Raw genomic sequence first — 21,994 nt, forward strand, 5'->3', positions numbered from 1 at the left:
GCTCAGGACTTTCTCCTGGCTCAATGCTCAATCACTCATGGTGGGACTTGGAGGACTCTATGGGATGCCAAGGATCAAACCTGGATCAGGTGCATGCTCGTCAACTGCCCTAGCTGCTGTACCATCTCTCCAGCCCCTAGGCTATTTTCTTTAGGATGCTTACAGTTAAATTATACAGACCTTTTTTCTTTCTTTTTAAAGACAGAACCTCTACCAAGAATTTATATGCCTGTCACTAGTGAATCATCAAGATTCTCTCCCAATAAATTCTTAGCCCAAAGAATCCTGGATTGGCCTCTTGTACACCAGAAGGTGAATTGAAGAATTTGGTTGCTTCTGTGGGGTCTATAAGGTTATCACTATTCTGACACAATAAAGACTCTGCAATAAGACTAAGCAGTGCCAGTCTGCTTGCTCCCAAATCACTGTCTCAGAATCCTTATGGTTTTTTAGACCCCTGAGATCACTTCAAAATAGTTTTTCCTTAGGGGTTGCAGCAATAGGACAGTGAGTAGGGTGTTGTTAGTCTTGCATGCAGCCCACCAGGGGGTTGATCCCCAGCATCCCGTTTGGTCCCCTGGGCACCATAAGTAATTCCTGAGTGCAGAGCCAGGAATAAGCCCTGAGTATCACTGGGTGTGGCCCAAAAACAAAACACAAAACAAAACAAAAAAGTGAAATAGTTTTTTTCTCAGAATAAGTTGTAAAGGAAGGTGGCAGAGAATCCTTATGTGTGTTTAGTTGGATTTTATAAATACCTGGATCCTTACAACAGATACAGGATGGCCACACTTGTTCACTGGCATCCAAACCAGCACCTATTTTCAGAACACAGAACGTAGCCCACTAGACACAGGACATGCTGTATGGTGTGAACAGAATCCTCCTCCCGGAGACAGAGACTGTCAAGCATTTCGCAAGATACAGTCTTTATTATTGAAATTAATCTCTTTATGTTTACTCTTAGCTATAATGGTAAGGTAAAATTTCCTACAACAGATGTATACAGCAGGAAAAATAATTGAATTATTCAAAAGAAAAACCTTTGGATCCCACTGGCCTCCTAAGTCACATTTCAATAAACACAGGTAGAGGTCCTGAGAGAAGTAAGTAAAACATACAGTTTTCCAAGAGAAGAGACACAGTGTCTCTAGGGAGAGTAGGAGGAAAAATCATTCATTCCAAGTAGGAGTCAGGAAAAGTACAGACAGATACAGATATACTCCAATACTTTTATTTTTTTATCAAGTAGTAAAATAGATTATTCTTACCAACACTGTAAGACAGTCAAAAAGTCAAAAACTTTCCGAGATCCCTGTACTTCCTCTAAACTGTATTCCTTCTGGAACTGGGAATACCTAAATACAAAATGAGTAAATGTGAATACTCACTTCACAACCAATAGACACTTTATGATCAGCTTCCACCTTTGATAAATAAGCTCTTTGAATTGATTTTTTAAAAAAAATCCTATCTCAAAACGCAGACAGTAAAGAGGTCAGGCTGCTTGCCTTACACACAGCTGACCCAGGTTCAATCGTGGGCACCCCCATATGGTCTTCCAAGCCCCCCGAAGAATGATCCCTGAGCACAGAGTCGGGAGTAAGCTCTGAGCACCCTGAGAACTGCTAGGGATAGCCAAAAGCTATCAATTCATTTAAATCTTAACCCCAAAACGCCACATGTCGTATAAAAATTTTAAAGATTTAACCTTTGACCTGGGCTGGAGCGATAGCACGGCGGTAGGGCATTTGCCTTGGACGCATCCAGCCCTGCTGAGCTGGGTTCGATTCCTCCGCCCCTCTCGGAGAGTCCAGCAAGCTACCAAGAGTATCTCGCCCACACGGCAGAGCCTGGCAAGCTCCCCGTGACATACTCGATATGCCAAACACAGCAACAACAAGTCTCATGATGGAGACGTTACTGGTCCCGCTCGAGAAAATCGATGAACCTTTGACCTGGATTCCTGGAACTTACAAAACTCTTAAAATGTTTGGATAGTAGAGGGGGAAAAACACTTAAAATTCTGAATGATATTTGACATTTTTTAAGTTTCTGAGTGAAATTTTCTGTCTTTGTTATAATAATAATTCACTGAGCAACCATGTTAGCTAGTGGAGAGGTGTAAAAGGTAGGGCTAGTTACCAGAGAGGGCAAGTATGTAACTACAGTGTTGAATATGGGGAGGGGGTCAGGGGCACTCTGTGCATGGTGCTTGGGGAACCTCACAATGCCAGAGATCAAATTCAGGCTTCCTGCCTTTGCTCCAGCCCTTTGACCCATCTCCCCAAAGAGGGCTGGGATTTTTCGGTGAGTCTGACATTAGGGAGAAGAAGGATGCTAATAACTGAACTCCATCAGGCAGTCAATAATCTAATCAGGCATCCGGACATACGGAAGCGCCTCAATACAGCTGGACCCTGAATCGGATGGGTGGCCTTCCAACGTGGTGAGCACCTTGGAGAGGGCCTTGTCACCAGGGCAGGGATGCACGGAGTCCACGGGGAAAGGGCAGGCAAGCAAGGGCTGTGGTCAGCTCCCTCCCACACCTGGCCCCATTTGTCTTTTTTTTTTTTAGGTGATTATATGATACAAGCAGCTGTAATGAAAGCAGTGAAGTTCCTAACCATATGTCTGAGCCTGTGTTCAGAGGTGCATTCCTGGAGTCAGAGAGAGTACAGCAGGAAAGGCACTTGGCTTGGTCTCCCCAGCACTGCCAAGAGTAAGCCCTGAGCACAGCCAGCTGTGGCCCCTCCCAACAAGAAAATCAAACAAAAGGTGCATTCTTCAAAACACATCTCCTCTTTGCATCAATGTGAAAAATAAGCTTATTAGTATCCCCTTTGATTCCTCCAACAATATCATCCTGTGGTTTCAGAAACTGCTGTGGCAAAAACAGCAACAGACTGCTGCAGGGGAGTTTCTACAGGCAAACTTGAAACAGTATGAGGATGAAGCTATCCAAATGTTCAGAAATGTTTAGAAATAAAGAAATTTAGACCTATATACCACGAGTTTGTACCACGGTTTGCTCTATATCTCACAGAGAGAAAAATATTTCTGGGGCCGGAGCAACCGCACAGTAGGGAAAGTACCTGCCTTGTATGCAACTGGCCAAGTTTGATCTCCGGCACCCCATAATATCCCGGAGCCCCTCCAAGAGTGATCCCTGAGTGCAAAACCAGGAGTGAGCCCTGACACCACCAGGCGTGGCCCAAAACAAAAAGGAAAAAAGGGGGGCGGGGAGAGGAGGCTTAATGGCTCAAAAACAATGCAGTAAGCAGCTGTTACATTCCAATATCTGTCCTAAGCACCACAGAGGAGAGTTGACCCTTTCCCTCAGATTATAATCTAGTGAGGAAGAGAACGAGGGATCTGATCCAAATGACACTGAGCAAACTCCTGTGGACTTCCTTTACTTCATCTATAAAATGAGAACATCAATATCAAACACAGAGGGTCCTTCAGAGGACTACATAAAAGTACCACATTCCATGTCAAAGAGCTGGCATTTAATAAAGCTAGTTATATTGCTGAGTGTCGTTTCTTTTGCATGGATTCTAGTCGTGTGGCACTGATTTTCGGTTCCCTGGGTATTACTCAGCAAATGAGGAAGTACATGCTTTTAAGTTAGGCATTACCAGGCACCAAGGAGAGTCCAAGAATGATCTGTGATACACGTTATCATTATATTTCAGATCATATTTTAGGGTTCTGATTGTTCTATCAGAGTAAGAATTAATGACATCACTACTAAATAGTACAAATAATTTGACTGCAGCGGGCTTTCTCCCAACTTCTAATATAATTTCAGTGACTATTATTTTGCATTTCACAAATATTTTACTTAATCAAAAAGAACTGAGAAAAGTGTTAGGGATGATTTAAAATGCTACTTATTTCCAACGAAATTACATTAAATGTCATTCGTTAGAATTGCAATGAATCACCAATTACATCTTTTTGGAAGGGAGGGAAGTCACACAAGGCGGTGCTTCTGTCAGTGCTTGGCTGGATAGGGGCCAAGAGCCACCAAGAGGCACCAAGGCCACACAATTGTGCCAGAGTGGATGGGAACATAGGTGCCAGGAATCAAAACACGGTCTTACATGCAAGGCCTGTTCTCTACCATTTCAGCCCAAATCCTCATTCATGTCTTTTTGTTATTGTTTTTTTTTTTTTTTAGCTGAATCTGCTGGCAGTGCTTACGCTTACTCTGCACTCTAGGAATCACTCTGCTTAGGGGACTATGAGGTGCCGGGACTGAACATGGGTCAGCCAAGTGCAAGGCAAGCACCCTACCCACTGCGCTACCTTTCGGGTCCCTGATACTATTTCTTGAAAGAAGCATTAAATTGAAATACTTGTCTAGATGTAAACAGCTTGAAAACCAAAACTGCAAAGTCATCCAAAGTTTACTCAGGTCCAAGTCTTCTTTTTTTTTTTTTTTTTGGTTTTCTCTCTTTCGCTCTTTTGGATGATGCAGTCTCCTGCCCCTGCGCCTGGCTGTTCCTCGCCGGGGTCCCTTGGAGGGGAGCGGGTTGAGCTTTCCTCCCCGCCCCGACCAGGGCTCCGGCAGCTGAAGACCTCCAGGACCAGCCACCACCATGCTGAGACCACTCTCCGCACACATGAAGGTACTGGCAGAGGGACAAAGCCACACGGATTCAGGGGCCAAGATCTCCAAGCCTACTCGGATTGGAGTCGAGCATCCTCCACCCAGATCCTCCAAATTCCAGTAGGCGGGGGTCACACCCACCACCTGGCCCCCTGGCGCCGTGTAATCCCATCAACGGCCAAGAGTCAGAGACTATAAAATCCGGCTCCCGGAACCGCGCGGCCGCAAATGCGGCCACGCGACATCTTATCAGGACATCTTTTTATGACATCTTATTATCTCATTCCTACTTTGGACAAACTTGCAGGCTATCAAATGTAGCTTGCCCACAGGGCAGAGTCTGGCAAACTCCCCGTGGCGTACCAAGTATGCCAAATACCAGTAACAATGATGGGTCTCATTCTCCTAAAGAGCCTTGAATATAATCTCAGGGCTAGGATGAAAGAGACGTTACTGGGGCCTGCTCGAGGCAATCGACGAATAACGAATAACAGGATGATCCAGGGAATTGAACCTTTGTGTGTTCTACCTTGAAGTCACATCCTCATTCACAAGACTGCTTATTGTATCTTTTAGGGGGCCTCCCAATTGTACTTATGGGAGCTGGGGCCACCTGCATAAGCATCAGCCCAGCTGCACGTGCCAGACAGGTCAGTGTGCAGGCTGGAACTGCAATGCTGCTGGGGCCAGCAGTTCTGGAGGTCTCCAGGGCTACAGGCAGAGATGCTCAAGGGGCTACGCGAGGCCACAGGTCAAACTCAAGACCTCGTGTATGCCAAGCACACATTCCAGCAAACCTTTCAAATGGGCATGGGTAGGATGGGGGGAAACATTCTAGTTAATATCTCTATGGTCTCACATTTGATTTTCAAGTACAAAGTCAAACACCACATGGCAGAAGAAGCCAGGTTTTCATTATTTCATGTCTGAAATACTTACGGGTTATTAACAGAATGTTTATGATTTTTCCATCCAATTTTTGCTAACTGTTCAGCTGTTGTTCCTGTAGAGAAAGGAAATATTTATTAGTGGGTGGTTTTCTGCCGTTTCTCAACTAATGTTGCGACAGTGCTCATTGGCCTGCTCTGCATTCCGCACTGCATGGATATCAGTGTTGAAAATGTCAATACTGATTCCTCACACAAATATTTATTTATAACTACACTTAATCAATTCATGAGCATCTGATTTCAGTTCAAGAAAGAAATTAAAACATAAAATAAAGGAGTGAGTTTTATGGCAAGTGAATTACATTTCCATAAAGTTACCATTAAAGAGAAAATAAATAAATTACACCCCTAATGCAAACAAATAATTTTAAAAAGAAAAAATTGGGTCAGGATGAAAGCTCAGAGAGCAGGTTTGAGCCTTCACCCCTTACAGTCCCTGTCCTCCAAGCATTTCCTGGAATGGTCCTGAAACTAAAAAATTGACAATGTCAATTAAATCCCTCCCATAAAAACATACAAAGATAAAAGTAGAAATTAAAGGGGTAGAGAAGAGGGTGGCATGTGGCTGGCCAGACAGTAGAGCACTAACTCTGCCAGCTTGCATTTGGTTCTGATCCTGCTCCATAGCACCAAGGACATCCCCAGAACCTGGTGAGCCCCACAGAGGGTGTGATCCAAGCACCAAACCAGGTGTGTGACCCCAAGTATCATAAAACAATATTTGGGGTGAACCCCTTCGTTCCCCATACACACACCTTGCCACCACCACTCCATTCTAAGGCAGGACCACTGTTGGTCCTCCAGTGAAAAAACCAGGATGTTCACTTGCAAAATAAAAATAATCAACTATGAAATTTAAGTACCATAACACACTACAACATGACAGATGATGGTGGAACTCTGACAGATTCACATACTAAGAATAAATTTTCTACAGAAACCTATTATCTAGAGGGAGTTTCAGTCTTCATTTCTAATTCAGACCTGATAAATCCCAGTTTCTCTATAGCCCATGAAGGAAACAAGTACTCCTTTTCTGATTTCTTATTTTCGAACACTTCAGGTTATTGTCCCAGGGATGAGTCAGCAGTAGAGCACTTATCCTAGATGTATGAGGCCCTGGGTTCAATATCCACGTGTTCGCCTTACAAGCGGCCAACATGGCCGACCCGAGTTTGATTCCTCTGCCCTCTCGGAGAGCCCGGCAAGCTACCGAGAGTATCTCGCCCGCACGGCAGGGCCTGGCAAGCTCCCCGTGACGTATTCGATATGCCAGACACAGTAACAACAAAGTCTCCAATGGAGACGTTACTGGGCCCGCTCGAGCAAATTGAGCAAATCCCCCACCCCCGAAAGCATTCTAGATACTTCCCAGGTGATAACCTACATATATTTTCTTTATGTATGAATTTATGACTAAATTCTATACAACTTTTTTCTTTTTTTTCAGGGAGGTTGATAGAATCATTTATTTAACAAATACTTTTGAGGACTGGAGAGATAATACAGTGGGCAAGGTGTTTTTCTTGCATGCAGCCTACCTGGGTTCAATTCCCAGGACCCATACATGGTCCCCTGTCAGGAATGATCCCTGAGCACCACTGGGTGTAGACAAAAGACAAACAAGTTCTGAACCATATTAGGTACTAAGGAATCAACAGTTAGAAGGACAGGAGTCTTGCTCCTAGAGCTTATATTTTATTTATTTTGTTCTGAGGATCACATCCGGTAGTACTCTGCACTCCAGGATCACTCCTGACAGCTCTCTGGGGAACATATGTGTCTACACAACTTTTTTCAACTTAACTTAAAAGCCATTTTGTATCCTCTATATCTTGGCATATGTACAGAGCTGTTGAAACACCTTCCCAGGTTATTAACATACCGTATTTGTTCATGTGTTCTTTCCCGGCATTCCCAAACATCTGAGGAGCTAATGGTGTTTTAGAAAATCCATACTCCTTAACCATGGCCTCTACATGTTTATCCAATGGATTAGTTCTATCTGAAAGCTGAGAGAAAGGAAAAAGTAAAAATTCGTACTTGACAAGATTAATGTCTCCACTATTACATTGCTACTAAGAAATGTGCTTGGTCTAAATGTATAGTGAAGGAAGTATGGACAATGGTCAAAATCAGTCAGAAAATACTTTGCTGGGGAACACGGGGAAAATAATCCAGGAAACAAAAAAGGAAATAAAGGCCTGCATTGATATAACGGTGGGTAGGGACCATATGGTGGTAAAATTCAGGCTCCCCAGAATTTGATTATAAGCCTACTGGAAGGAGAGCTTATGGTTTATTACTTATCAATGACAGTTTGGGGGGCATTTGTCTTCCTCCCCTCGCCCCCCACTGTTCTGCTCAATGCCAAGGCAACTCTTCCCATAATTCCAGGCTTGTAGAGAGAAGGAGAGCTGAACCTTGGGTTCAACGTTGGTCACAGCATTCCCCTCCAAGGGCCTAGATCAATGCAGGGGTGGGGGTGCCTAATAAACTTTTGACCTGGGGAAGGCTTGTGCTTGGACTACTTTCCTTTTCACTGGGGTGGGCCAAACAAAAAGGAAGCCCTTAGTTTTCTGACTAGCCAAGACCTTCCTGACAAAAGCCACTTCAAATGTTGACCTCCATGCTCCGAAATTTACCTAAATTCCTCTCATCAGTTCTTTGAAGCTTTGGGGAGATTATATGTATAGTCTATTTAAACACATTCTTATTTGACATAGTTTATAAACATAATATTGAATAGACTATTAAACATAACATCTGGAATATACAATTATAAACATAATATAGTTGGACTATGTTTATATTCAAATATATTACTGGCCATTAGGAAAACTGGTTGAAACAACCTGGTCTGCCATTACCAAAATTAAAGTTCCACACTCTATTAATGCTCTTTATTTTGTTGAATGAATGTGATTTTTAAAAAATGAATGTATGGGTGACTTTTAAATGAAATAGATAAACCAACCTTAACTTCAACCATCTACCCTCTCAGAATGCGTGATATCATTCACAGAATAAGTAGGCTGACTAAATTATTTTTATAATTCTCTGCTATTAGAAAATACCAGGATACGCATTACATATACAATCTCATCTTTAAGCTTTTGAACTAGATCAGCTCATTAAAAAATTGTGCCAAATGATATTCTGTGTTGTTTATCAGGACTCATGTAAGGTAGTCTGATGGGCAAAATCTCACAGTGCTCGAACAGTAACTCCAAGGTGAACACTCACTCCCGGTTGGAGGGACCCTTTACTCATCTTCTCAAATCCAAGAGCCAGGACACAATTGGCTACACCTTTAAAGACAATGCAATTAAATTGAGAATTTACATTTAAAGGCATTCAACAAAATCGCATTAAACCCCTCAACTTAAACAATTATGTAAATTTATATATGATAGGAAAACATATAATAAACCAACAAATATTTTAGTAGGTGAGAAATTAGAGAAAATCTTTATATGTTTTTAAGTAAGGGGAAATACCAAGAAAGTGTTTATTTCTTACTCTGAGCCTCAATATTTTTTAAAAAAAAAAAACTGATTAATATGGAGATAGTTGAATGAAGAACAAATATAAAAAGACATTTTGGGGGAGGCTGGAGATATAGTCCAGGAGATATAAATTCCAAGAGAATTTTCCTTGAATCTCATCAACCCCAGTTCCAATGTGAGGCACCATATCGATTCCCTACTACACCGCCAAGGGACACTCCTGAGAACAGGGTCAGGATTAGCCCCTGAGTGCTACCAGGTATGGCCCAAAAACAAAAACAAAGAAACAAAAAGTAAAAGTTCAGGCCAGAGAGACTGTATAGGAAATAAAGTGCTTGCCTTGCATGTCGTAGATTTGAATCCCTGGGACCCCACGGAGCACTTTAGGGATCACTCCCCAGAAAAGGGCCAGGAATAGCCCCTGAGCAGAATCTCACACCCTGAGCTATGAAAATGGCCCAAAATAAACAAAAAAGTTAACTGGAGAGCAAACAAGAGAAAATTGCCCGCCTCTGCCAAACCTTAAGTAAAAGTAGGAGCCAGAGAGAGACCTCAATGAACTGAGCATACATTTTGCATGCAGGAGACCCAGGTTCTATCTGGGGTAACAGGTCCCCCAAATTTGCTGGGACTAACACCAGAATAGAGTCAGAATTAACCAGGCTCTATAGGATGTATACCCCCTTCACCTCTCAAAAAAGCAAAAGAACACAGCAAGTGGGATGGAGAGACGGTTCAAAGGGCTGAGCACAGGCTCTGATGCAGATGCATACATGACAGAATCCCAAACAGAAGCTAATAACAGAATACTGATCCATAATACGATATGGAAGAGAAACCCCTGAATACAGAGGTCTGAACAGTCCCTTCTGAGTAGTGCCAGGCAGGGAACCCCAAAATAAATTTTAAAAAAGAACAAGGTTAAAAATTAAAGGGTATGAGCATTATCAAATATTCAGACACTATAAAGTTCCAACATTCAAAATGTTGGGGTCCGTGCAATAATAAAACAGATAGAGCTCATGCCTTGCATGTGGCAGATCTGGGTTCAATCCCCAACACCACATATAGTCCGCCAAGCACAGCCGGGAGTGATCCCTGAGCACAGAGCCAGGAGTAAGCCCTGAACACTGCCAGATGTGGCAATAATAATAATGATGATAATAATAATATTTTTAAATGAACAGTAATCAACAGTCAACATAAGGCCGGATTATTACTATAAGGTCTAAATTATTTGAAGTTGTAGAACATAATACATACCTAAGAGAGTTAAAACATGATATCAACAAGAAAATATACAGTAATATTTATGTCAATATTATTAAAAACAGAGTAACAGCGGCCAGGGAGATAATATTTGGATTAAGGCAAGTGCCTAGCATGCAGGAGGCCCAAGTTTGATCCCTGGTCCCCATAAGAGACCATAAAGCCCCCACCCCTAAGCATAGAGCAGAGTCAGGAATAAGCTCGGATGCACAGGGCCTGAGCAGCAGCACCACTTCCTTGGGCCCCGATATTGGAACAACAGGTTCAGTTAACTAAGAATTTCTGGTGGGGCCCTCAAGTCTTCTGAGCAAGGCACGAGAGGCCCAAATAGAGAGTGTGAAATTTATTATTTGTAAATTACATTCCAATTAAAAAAAAACAGTGTCAGGACTCAACCCAGAGCCTCACACATGCAAGAGAAGCAGCCTCGCACTGCACAGCTGTACCCCAGCACGGGAACCATGTGTGCTTGGGGCCACGTCCAGGAGAGCTCTCATGAGGAGTGCAGGGAACCAGGCAGTGCAGGGCATGTGCTCTGGTCCTCTCATCCATCTCCCTCGCCCCTACACTTTTTGCTATTTATTTATTAACACTTATTTGATTGGGAGTCATAATCTAGCTGTGCTTAGAGCTTACTCCTGGCTCTGTGCTCTAGGATCACTCCTGGCCATGCTTGGGGGAACATATTTAGTGCCAGGGTTCAAAGCAAGGCGAGAGCTGTATCTGCAGTACTATCACTCCAGCCCCCAAATTAACTGTTTTAATAGGAGCAAGATCTGGCTGTCGCTCAATTGAGGGCTCCCTGAGTCACACCCAATGCTTCTGGAATAGGTGATGCTAGGGATAAAACCCAGGACTTCACACCGGCTCCACTACTACAGTCACCTCCTGGCTCAAAACTATTATGATTTTATCTTTCCGAAAGAAACTCATTGCACAGCAATCTGCCTGGTGATCATGTAGACATGAGGAATGGTGAGCGACAACCCCACCTCCATGTGCGAGCACCAGGGAAAGCCACGTGACTCACCCCCCTGGATCAGCTGCCGGGCCATGAACAAGGCGGTGGAGCCAGTGGCACAGTTATTGTTGACGTTGATGATGGGGATTCCAGTGAGTCCCAGGCTGTGGTAAATGGCCCTCTGCCCGCTGGTGGAGTCGCCTACGGAGAAAAGGAAATTTAAACTGCAACTCGAGAATTATGGATTGGTAATACGATGTCATCAATACAGCATTACGGCTTCCTCAATATTATTGAGCCTTTTCCTTGCAAACTCCATGAGCAGGAAAATAAAATCGCTATTGACATTTTAATTAGAAACCAGCATCACCTAGTTTGCACATAAAAACAATATTCTAAGGACAGGAGAGATAGTAAGGTGGATGAAGTGCTTGCCTGGCGCACAGCTGGCCGGAGTTTGATCCTGGTACCGTATCTGGTCTCCTGAGCCCTGACAGGAGTGATCCCTGAAGCAGAGCCAGAAATAAGCCCCAAGCACAATCAGGTTTGGCTCCCAACACCAAAATTATCATCATCATCATCAATACTTCTCGGAACACATAGTACATATGCACAATTTTTATGTAATGCAGATAGGACAGCAGATCAAGTAAAAGTAAACAATTCAATCTGGCTAGAGATATGATACCCAAGGGTTGGAGCTACAGCTCAGTGGTAGAATGCTTTCCTTGTATGTGTAAAGCCCTGGGTTCAATCCCTGACACCACCCCCACCCCCCCCCCCCCCACACACACACAAAGGTACTCACATCTACCTATAATTTCTTGGGCTAAAGAGATCATTTAACAGACTGAATGCATGCTTTACATGCTAGAGAGCTGGGTTTGATCCCTGGCATCACAAAGTACCCTATGAAGAACCTAGAATAACCCCTAAGACCACCAAGTATAATCCTCAGACCACCACCCACCCGCTACAAAGAAGATATAACAATATCAAAGAAGTTGGGGCTGGAGCGATAATATAGAGGGCAGGGCTTCTGCCTTGCAAGCAGACTACCCAGGTTCAATCCCCAGCATTCCATATGCCCCCTGCCCCCCCAGCATCACCCGGAGTAATTCCTGAGTGCAGTGGCAGAAGTAACCCCTGAGCATCACTGGGTATGATTCAAAAGGACAAAATATGTATATGTATATATATATGTATTTTATATTTATCTTTTTTATATTTTATATATATATTTCTTTTAGTATCTTGCCCGCACGGCAGAGGCTGACAAGCTACCCGTGACATATTCAATATGCCAAACACAGTAACAACAAGTCTCATGATGGAGATGTTACTGGGCCCGCTTGAGCAAATCGATGAACAACGGGAGGACCGTAACCATTATATGTATATATAGAAAAAGAAACATTCCCACCCCAAGCAGAGATATTTTCTTCTGTTTTTACTTGGTTTGGGTTTATTGTTTTGGGTCCACACTGGCAGTTCTCAGGGGTTACTCTTGGCTGCACTCAGAGATCACTCTTGATCGGCTCAGAGGACCATATTGGGTGCTAGGGATTGAACCGTCATCAGCCGTGTGCAAGGCAAACACCCTACCCACTGCACTATCACTCCAGCCCAATTTTTTCATATATATATATATATATATATATATAGAGAGAGAGAGAGAGAGAGAGACTCACACATATATACACACACATATATGTTTATATATGGACACATACAGACACATATACATGGACACATACAGAAAACCTAAAAATTATCGGAGTGGGTTTTTAGTTTTGAGAATTGAAGTTCACAAATACCTGGGAATTACTGGTATTAGACTGAAGTAGCAATTGTTTTAGCATATAATTAATCACTTACCATAAACATAGCCAACACATGCCTGTTCCACCGCTGAGTAAGGGATCTTTGCGTCCTCTAAAGCCTTCAGACCTGGAAGAATAGGCAAGGTGATCAAATAGTGCCTTACACTTTTGGTTTGGGGAAGGGAAAAATAACTCTGGTCTTCCCAGAGATAATCTGCCTCTCTGTAGTTAGCCTATGTTTGGTTCAAAGAACAAATCCTTTTTTTTTTTTTTTTTTTTGGTTAGATTTTTGTGCTACACATGGCAGTGCTCAGGGCTTACTCTTGGCTCTGTGCATAGGGATCACTCCTGGTATGCTCAGGGGACCATATAAGGTGACAGTGATCAAGTGCCCTCCCCACTATACTATCACTCCAGCCCCTGGACAAATCCTTTTTCTAATCACCTCAGATCATTCCTTTCAAAACATAGCATTTCTTACTCTAAGCCATTCCTCTAACCCTGTAAATATGTTTTTGAGTACTTCCTTTTTGATTCTTAATATTTTTGTGACCAAAATGTATACCTAAGTACAAATATCTTAAATTCTACGTGTCTACAGTCTTAGACTTATTTCAATTATCTTCTCTAAATTCCAAGCTCCATAATGGCCAGGTCTTTATTGTCTTCATCTCTGTGGCCCCATCACACCTCCACAGGGCAACGCTGGATAATAAGTCACCAGCGGGGTGGAGGGCCACTCATGTGGTCATCTTACAAAGCAGGGATCAAGAAATGGAGCTGTAAGACTGCTGTGCCAAGGCACAGAAAAGAGCAGGGGAGTAACTGAGTAATGCAAACGGTATAAAAATAATCTAGCAAGAGTCTTTTATAAGAATGAGTAGTCAGGAACCAGGGAAAGCGTTGAGAAAGCTCAAAGGGCTGGAACACATGCTTTGCATAGAGGAGACCCAGTTTGACCCCCACACCAAATGGTCCCCAAGCACCACTGCGAGTGGCTCCTGAGCACAGAGAGAGGAAACGGTCCCACACACTGGTGTGACACCCCCCAAAAAACAAACAAGCAAATAAAAATACAGCCCAAAATTATTCATACCCACTCTGCTTAAGAGTCTACTTCTAGCCTCTGTTCTCAAAAATAACTAAAGCTGAGGACAAATATTTACTAAAATGTCTATTAGAGGCTGGGGAGATAGCTCAAAGGGCCGGGGTGCACACAGGAGGCCTGGGTTCAATGCTCTGAATGTGCACCTAACTCCAAGACAGATGTTCTGTTTAGAATTCAAAAATATCAAAAGTGGCAAACCTAAATGTCCATAAGGCTTAAACATGGAATTAAAGATGCAAAGATGTTAAGAAGAGAAAAGAAGAAAATTCAAACAAAAATGGACCAGAAAACAGTCCAGTGGTTAAGGCACTTGACTTGCACAAGACCAACCCAGGTTCCATCCCCAGCATCACGGGTGGTCCCCATGAATACCACCAAGACTGATCTCTGAGCAGAGACAGGTGTAAATCCTGAGCATCTCACAGTGTGACGCCCAAACCAACGAAGAACTAATTAAAGTATTTCCCACTTCAGAAAAAGGTAGATGCTGCTTGGAGACAAGAGTCCCGAGGAGAATGTTTAATAACAAAAAAGACACCAACAGTAACTGAATAACTTCAGGGTCAGACAGATCCCTGCGAGTTGCTCCTGAGCACTCCTGGGTGTGACCAAAAAAAGAAATAAAAAAGGAATCCACCAGGGAATCAACCGCAGTGAATGGAACCTCCTAAACCAGTCTTCCGGAGATCGGAGATCGAGATGCTCCAACTCCCTGTTTAGTAACATCTAAAGAAATGCTGGCTTGAATAATAATATCCACTGGAAACAAAATACTGATCCTCTCAGAGATAACAAGGGCTGTCTTATGATTAACCACAGTAACTCTGAATGTTCCTAGACCCCAGCTAGCAGGCACACCAAGACGTTCCAGGAGGAGAAGCGTGCTTAAGAGTTTCATGGGAGCAAGGAGCTGGAAAGTGACACTTTGCAGCATTCCCTGAAACAACTGACAACTAAGCAGAGAGTGGCTCTGGGCCTCAATTTACTCCCACCATGCAAAGAAGCCTAGAGATCTAACCTCAGTCTTTGGTTTGGTTTTTGAGAAAACAACCAAGAATGGTCTCTGCCAAAATTCAGATCCACGATTTAACCAGCTGAAGCCTGGTGCCAGCTCCTGAAGAACATCTCCAGAACAAGGACCACAAATCTCAACAATTGTCTCCGAGATCCCAGTTACTAGCATTCACCCAATTTTTCGCTGAACAGTTTAAACACCCAGGAGAATACACAGTAACAATTCCACCACCTCAGTAAGTCACACATCAGCCTGGTAATAGAAAAGAATTTTTTTCTATAAGAGTTCAGCGAAATAGGGAGGAAAAAAAGAAAAAAGGAAAAAAACAAGCCAGAAAGGTCAACATACTTGCCTTGCATGCAGCAGACCACAAGTCAGGAGGAGCCTCCCGCAGCAACAGATGGAGCACACAATGCACCCCATCCACAAAAAGAGAGTGGGAAAACTACCACAAGATGTTTTTCATTATCTCTGTGGTGATTTTTTTGCTGTTGCGATCATTTATCGCCACCGTAGGATGCATTCTGAATGCTGTTCTCTCTTCTGAAAATTAAAGACGCTATTTCTGTCTTTACCTAACCCTAACCCTGTGTTCTTATTTCAGAGGCCCAAGCTGACCATTTCCCTATCTTTCTCTCCCACAGAGCTCTTTGGACCCAACAAACAGCTGGATAGCACAAAACATCAGACATCATAAGCCACTATCTGCTCAAGTGAACTAGCAAAGAACGCCCAAGGTCTCAGGGCCAGAAAGAGAGTACAATAGGGAGTAGGACACTTGCTTTGCATGTGACCTTACCCGAGTTCAGTTCCCAACAAATAGTCCCCTGAGAGCCAACAGAAGTAATTTCTGTAGACTGTCTTTGTATTTTGGTCACTGTTTCTTTTGAGGTGCAGAAGCTTCTTAGTTTAAGATAGTCCCATTTGTCTATCTCTGTTTTCACTTGCTTGGCCAGTGGCGTGACATCTTTGAAGACACCATTAGCTTCAATGTCATGGAGGGTTTTGCCAACTTTTTCTTCAATATGCCTTATGGATTCTGGTCTGATGTTGAGGTCTTTAATTCATTTTGATCTTACTTTTGTACATGGCATTAGGCAGAGATCTGAGCCCACTTTTTTGCATGTAGCCGTCCAGTTTTGCCAGAACTATTTGTTAAAGAGGCTTTCCTTGCTCCACTTCACTTTTCTTGCCCCCTTATCAAAGGTTAGATGATCATATGCTTGGGGGGAGATTTATAAGTCTACAACTGTACCTCATGGTGTCTCACTAATAAAAATTAAAAAAAAAAAAAAAGAAAAGAAGTAACTTCTGATCACAGAGCCAGGAGCAACCCCTGACCATCACTGGGGGCGACCCAAAAACAAAAACAAAAAAGAATGCCCAAGCTCCTTCCCCTCCGTCCTTTCCAGTGAGCACCAGGCAATTGTCTACACAGTTTCTTCTTCCTTGACTGGATTCCTTTTAGTGCTGCAAAGTTGCTCCACTATCGAAACAGGCTATACAGTACTATTCACAGGAACCAAAATCTGGGAAACAACCAAGTGCCTGAGAACAGATGTCAGGATAAAGAAACTATGGTACATCTAACAATGGAATACTACGCAGCCTCCAGGAAAAATGAAGTCATGAAATCTGCCTATACATGGATGAACATGGAGAGTATCATTCTCAGTGAAATGTGTCCGGGACAGACATAGAATGATCGCACTTATTTGTGGGAAAAAAACATACACATATACATAAACAAACATGACATGAGAATAATATGAGAATAATGCCCAATGACAGTAGAAGCAAGGGCCAGGAGGATCGGTCTATGGTAGGAAGCTTGCCACAAGTTGTGGGGGAGTGCAGTTAGGACAGAGAAGAGATCACTATGACAATGATAGTTGGAAATGAGCACTCTGGACAAGAACTGAGTGCTGAAGGAGGTAAAGAGAGAGAAAGAAGAAAAGTGTCTTCCATAGAGGCAGGCTGGTGGGGATGGAAGAAGGTAAACTGGGGACTTCAGTGGCAGGAAATATACATTGGTAAAGGGACTGGTGTTGGAACATTGTATGATTGAAATTCAATCAAAAACAACTTTTTAACTATGTGTCTCATGGTGATTCAAATTTTTAAAAAGAGAGGAAAAACAGGCTGCACAATAAACTATAATGTTCAGAGACTAAACATTCCATATTACCTGCTTCTTTTGCCAAGTCAGGGTAGTCTCCTGTACTCTCATTTCCAGGTTTCGAGAACTAGAAAAGAAAGAGGAAATTATGGGAACAAATGCAATCAGATTTTCTCCTAAAAAGAGCCTCTCAGGGGGCGTTTGCCTTGCACATGGCTGACCCGGATTCAATTCTCAGCATCCCATATCATCCCCTGAGCACCCCCAGGAGTAATTCCTGAGTGCAGAGCTAGGAGTAACCCCTGTGCATCACTGGGTGTAATCCAAAAAGCAAAAAAAAAAAAAAAAAAAAGCATCACAGAAAATTATTTATTCCTTTTAATGAAGACGTATGAGTACCTATTATGTTCCTGAACTCCGGTAACAAAAAGAAAGTACTCGGGGAACGAAAAGTGAGTACAAGAGAGTACAGCGGCTAAGGCACTTGCCTGGCATGCAATTGATCCTAATCGAATACCTGGCATCACAAGTGGTCCCCTGAGCCCTGCTTCTATGACTCTGAGAACAGAGGCAGGAATTTCATGAGCACAATAGGTATGGTCTCAAAAAATAAAGAGGGGTGAGGGGGAGGAAGAACTACGCCAGAGAGATCATACAAGGGTTAAGACACTAACCTACTCTTACATGTGACTGGCCCTGGTTTGAAACCTGGCACCACATATGTAGCCAGGAATGAGCACAGAGCCAGGAGCAGTTCTTGAGAACTGCCAGACCCAGCCCCCAATCCTCCAACCCCACCCCACTAAAAATATCTTGGAAGTTTCCTAGGAAGTTTCCAGTCCAAAGGAAATAACAGGCAACAAGAAGGCAGACTGATGGTACTATATAGTCTAGGTCCACGGTGCTGGACACTCTAGTCGCATGGAGGCAACTCTGCCCATTAAAATCCTACGTGTCTCTACTATTAGCTCTCCAGTTTTGGAAGGAGGTCTAGAAAGGCTTCCCAGAGAAACTGAAGTATGAATTAAATAGCTGAACAGGCTGAACACATGCTTTGCATACAGGAGGCCTGGATTTGAGCCCCAGCACCACATGGTTCCCTGAACACAGTTTGGACTGACTCATGAGCATAGAGCCAGGAACAGTTCCTTGATCAAGGCAGGACACTCTGCAAAAACAAATATTACCACAGGACCAGAGATGATACAGGGGATAGGATGTTCATCTTGCATGCACCTAACCCAATCAAGTCCCAGCACAGTATATGGTCCCCCAAGCCCTGCCAGGAGTAATCACTGAGCATGGAATCAGAAGTTAGCCCTGAACACTGCTGCATGTGGCCAAAAACAAAATTTAAAATTAAAGAAAATTATGGCCTGGAGAGATAGTATAATGGGTAAGGTGCTTTCCTTAAATCCAGCCAATCAGGGTTCAATCTCCAGCATCATCCCATATGGTTCCCAGAGCACCACCAGGAGTGATTCCTGAGAGCCAAGAGTAACCCCTGAGCATTGCCAGATGTGGCCCCAAAGCAAAAACAAAAAACAAAAAGAAAAATTTTGAAAATTTTATCAGAATCTCCAATAAGAGTACATGAAAATTAGGTCTAAGGCCCCTACACACATACATTTTACACTTTCCCATTCTCCTTGTATTACTAAATCTCAATTTTAAATTAAATCAGAGCTCAGGGGCCAGAGTAATAGTACAGTGAATACTGTAGCCAACCCAGGTTCGATCCCCTGCACCCCATATGCCCCCCCCAAGCACCACCAGGAGTGATTCCTGAGCACAGGGCCAGGAATAAGCCTTGAGCATAGCTGGGTATGGCCCAAAAGACAAATTATATGTATTTTAAACAAATTATATGATAATTATAAACTAATTATATATATTATAAATCTGCTCTTCATACTCCCAATCTTTTCTCACAGTACACCATCCCAATTCAAGGAAAAAGAAATGCATCTACCTCCCAAGGAGTTAAGAAACTCTGGGCTTTTCTAGGCAGCCAATTGAATCAGACATCCAATAACTAATGGATTGTTAACTGTGTGACTGTGGTATAAAAGCATATTTTCTTTTCTTTTTTTTTTTTTTCTGTTTTTGGGCTACACCCAGCGGTGCTCAGGGGTTACTCCCTGCTTTGCAGTCAGAAATCACTGCTGACAGTGCTCAGAGGACCATATAGGATGCCAGGGATAGAATCTGGGTCAGCCACCATGTGCAAGGCAAACAAATGTCCTATTTGCTGTACTATCATTCTGCCCACTACATATTTTTCTTAATATGTGTGACCCACCCAAATCAGACATCCCTCTTGGATATGAAGCTGTAATACAGAAATTTTATGTTATCAACATAGGTTTATGATGGCAAATCAGTAGAATTTAAAAAAAAAAAAAACTTTTTTGAAAGAAGAGGAAGTCCCTTTGGTCTGCTATCCAGAAAGGAAAAAAGGTGCTTGCTTTGCATGGGCTGATGTCACTTGGATCTCCAGTACCACATATGGTCCCTTGAGCTAGGAGTAACCTCTGAGCAAAGAAGCAGCCCCTAAGCAACACCAGGTGTGGCCCAAACTTCCCCACCAAAAAACAAATCCCCTCTTTCATGAAACAAGGGGTTATCCTCAATTTCTGCTTTATAAATAGCACAGCGGTAGGGCATTTGCCTTGCATGCGGCTGGGCCGGCCGACCCGGGTTCAATTCCTCTGCCCCTCTCGGAGAGCCTGGCAAGCTACTGAGAATATCTTGCCCGCACGGCAAAGCCTGGCAAGCTACCTGTGAAGTATTCCATATGCCAAACACAGTAACAAGAAGTCTCACAATGGAGATGTTACTGGGCCCCGCTCAAGCAAAATCGATGAACAACAGAAGGACAGTGCTACAGCGCTATAATGTACTTGCTGACTTTTCTAGGTACACATTTTGACTGAATTGTGTATTCAGCTCATTCGTAAAACAACAAGAACAAAAAACTTACTGCAGGTATCTCAGAAAGAAAACGTTGCCTAGAGACTATTTCACAAAACACATCCCCTTAGTATTACTCAACTAGCAGTCCCTGAATCCAATCGTAAAGCAATAGGCACTTCTCAGGGAGCTAGAGGTATAGAGAGGAATGACAAGGAACTTGGAAGAACTTCCATGCTCTGGAGCAATACAGACATATCAAAAGACTTTCGGGAAAGCCTATTTCGGTATGAAGAGAGAGTTAAATATAGTTAAATATATTTTCCACGGGGAAATCGGGAAGGTAAGAGGTTTCTTGCAGGAGAAAAGATCTGGTCTCTTTAAAACAAAGAAATTAACCAAGAGATGACAAGCAAACGGTGCAAGGAGTGAGGATCAACAATGGAGGAATAAAATCTTGTGGGACCATGAACCACGGAAGTACAGTGCTACAGTGCTACTCTGAGCCCGAGAAAAGGAGGGTTGGGCCAGGCTAGAGGGTGGGAGGTGGGAGGTGTCAAAACTTGAGACTGCTAGGACTAGAGAGAGTGTGCCTCGCTGGAGGCTCGGTTAGACCCCTGCCTGTGGGGAAACAAAAAATTACAGATGGATAGATAGATATTGATATATATCAATAAATCTGCTCTTCATACTCCCAATCTCTGCTCGCAGCACTGTAACACCATCCCAATTTATATTTTTTCATTAACACCCGGCGTTGCACTGGGGTTACTCCAGGCTCATGCACTCAGGAATGACTCCTGGCAGTGCTCAGGGGACCACACGGGATGCTGGGATTCGAACCCTGGTTGGCTGCGTGCAAGGCAAACGCCCTACCCACTGTGCTATCGCTCCAGCCCAACACCATCCCGATTGAAAGAAAAAGAAGTGCATCTACTTCCCAGGGGGCTAGAGAACCAACAGAAAACAACGCGGTGTGCCCCGCAAAGCAGTCAGGTAGGAACGAGACTGCAGGGCCTCCTGGACTCCGCTGCAGCACCTCAAGAGGCGCGGCGGCGGGGGGCTCGCGGCCAGCGTCGTGGAGAGCGCCCTGCGCGACAGTCCCCGCAGGAGGTCACCGTGCCGCTGGCCGGGGGCAGGCTGGCTTCTCCCGGGCCGTCCTTCCCAGACTCTGACCCCGGGAGACAGCGGGCCACGGGACGGTCCCTGCCCAACACCCGCCCCGCCGCGCGCTCCGGGCGGGCAGGACTTGGCCGCAGAGCCCCTGCAGGCCTGGCACCAGCCCCGGACCCGGCCTCTGGGGACTCGGTGGGGCCCCCGAGGGCCCACTACTCTGTTTACCTTGGTCATCCCAACCCCCACCACGAACACCCGGCGCAGGGGCCGAGGGATCTGCGCTAAGGCTGCAGAAGTCATGGCTCGGAGCGCGCGGAGACCAGCAAGGACGATCTGACAGGCTCGGCGAGCGCAGACGCAGACAGACCGCGGCCGTTCCGCGACGCCCAAAGTAGCCCGTCGCGGGGCGGGGCGGGGCCAAGCTGGGCGTGTCGGGGGCGTGTCGGGGGCGGGGAGATTAAGGGCCGGTGCCGGGGCGGGCGGGTAAGGGGGCGTGTCGGGGGCGGGGCCGGGGCGTGGAAGCGCCCGCGCGTGCGCAGAGGCTTCGGTGGACTGTTCTGTGGGGATTCGGGACTGTGACGTACGACCTTTGC

The 21,994-nt window shown here is 44.2% G+C and overlaps 1 protein-coding gene across 1 annotated transcript in view; it reads right to left on the bottom strand.

Annotated features, from left to right (window-relative positions):
- The window catches only part of SCP2 (sterol carrier protein 2), a 65,819-nt gene extending 44,065 nt beyond the window's left edge, over positions 1 to 21,754 (bottom strand). The window contains exons 1-8 of the mRNA XM_056122329.1: positions 21,627 to 21,754; positions 17,442 to 17,499; positions 13,186 to 13,257; positions 11,377 to 11,508; positions 8,815 to 8,879; positions 7,454 to 7,580; positions 5,558 to 5,621; positions 1,272 to 1,358 (exon numbers count right to left, since the gene is read on the bottom strand). Coding sequence (XP_055978304.1) covers positions 1,272 to 1,358; positions 5,558 to 5,621; positions 7,454 to 7,580; positions 8,815 to 8,879; positions 11,377 to 11,508; positions 13,186 to 13,257; positions 17,442 to 17,499; positions 21,627 to 21,701 — 680 coding nt within the window. The 5' untranslated portion in view covers positions 21,702 to 21,754. The remainder of the gene's footprint in view (positions 1 to 1,271; positions 1,359 to 5,557; positions 5,622 to 7,453; positions 7,581 to 8,814; positions 8,880 to 11,376; positions 11,509 to 13,185; positions 13,258 to 17,441; positions 17,500 to 21,626) is intronic.
- Positions 21,755 to 21,994: the final 240 nt, after the last annotated feature.

Source organism: Sorex fumeus, unplaced genomic scaffold, assembly GCF_029834395.1.
Source record: "Sorex fumeus unplaced genomic scaffold, SorFum_2.1 ptg000045l, whole genome shotgun sequence".
Classification (NCBI taxonomy): Eukaryota; Metazoa; Chordata; class Mammalia; order Eulipotyphla; family Soricidae; genus Sorex; species Sorex fumeus.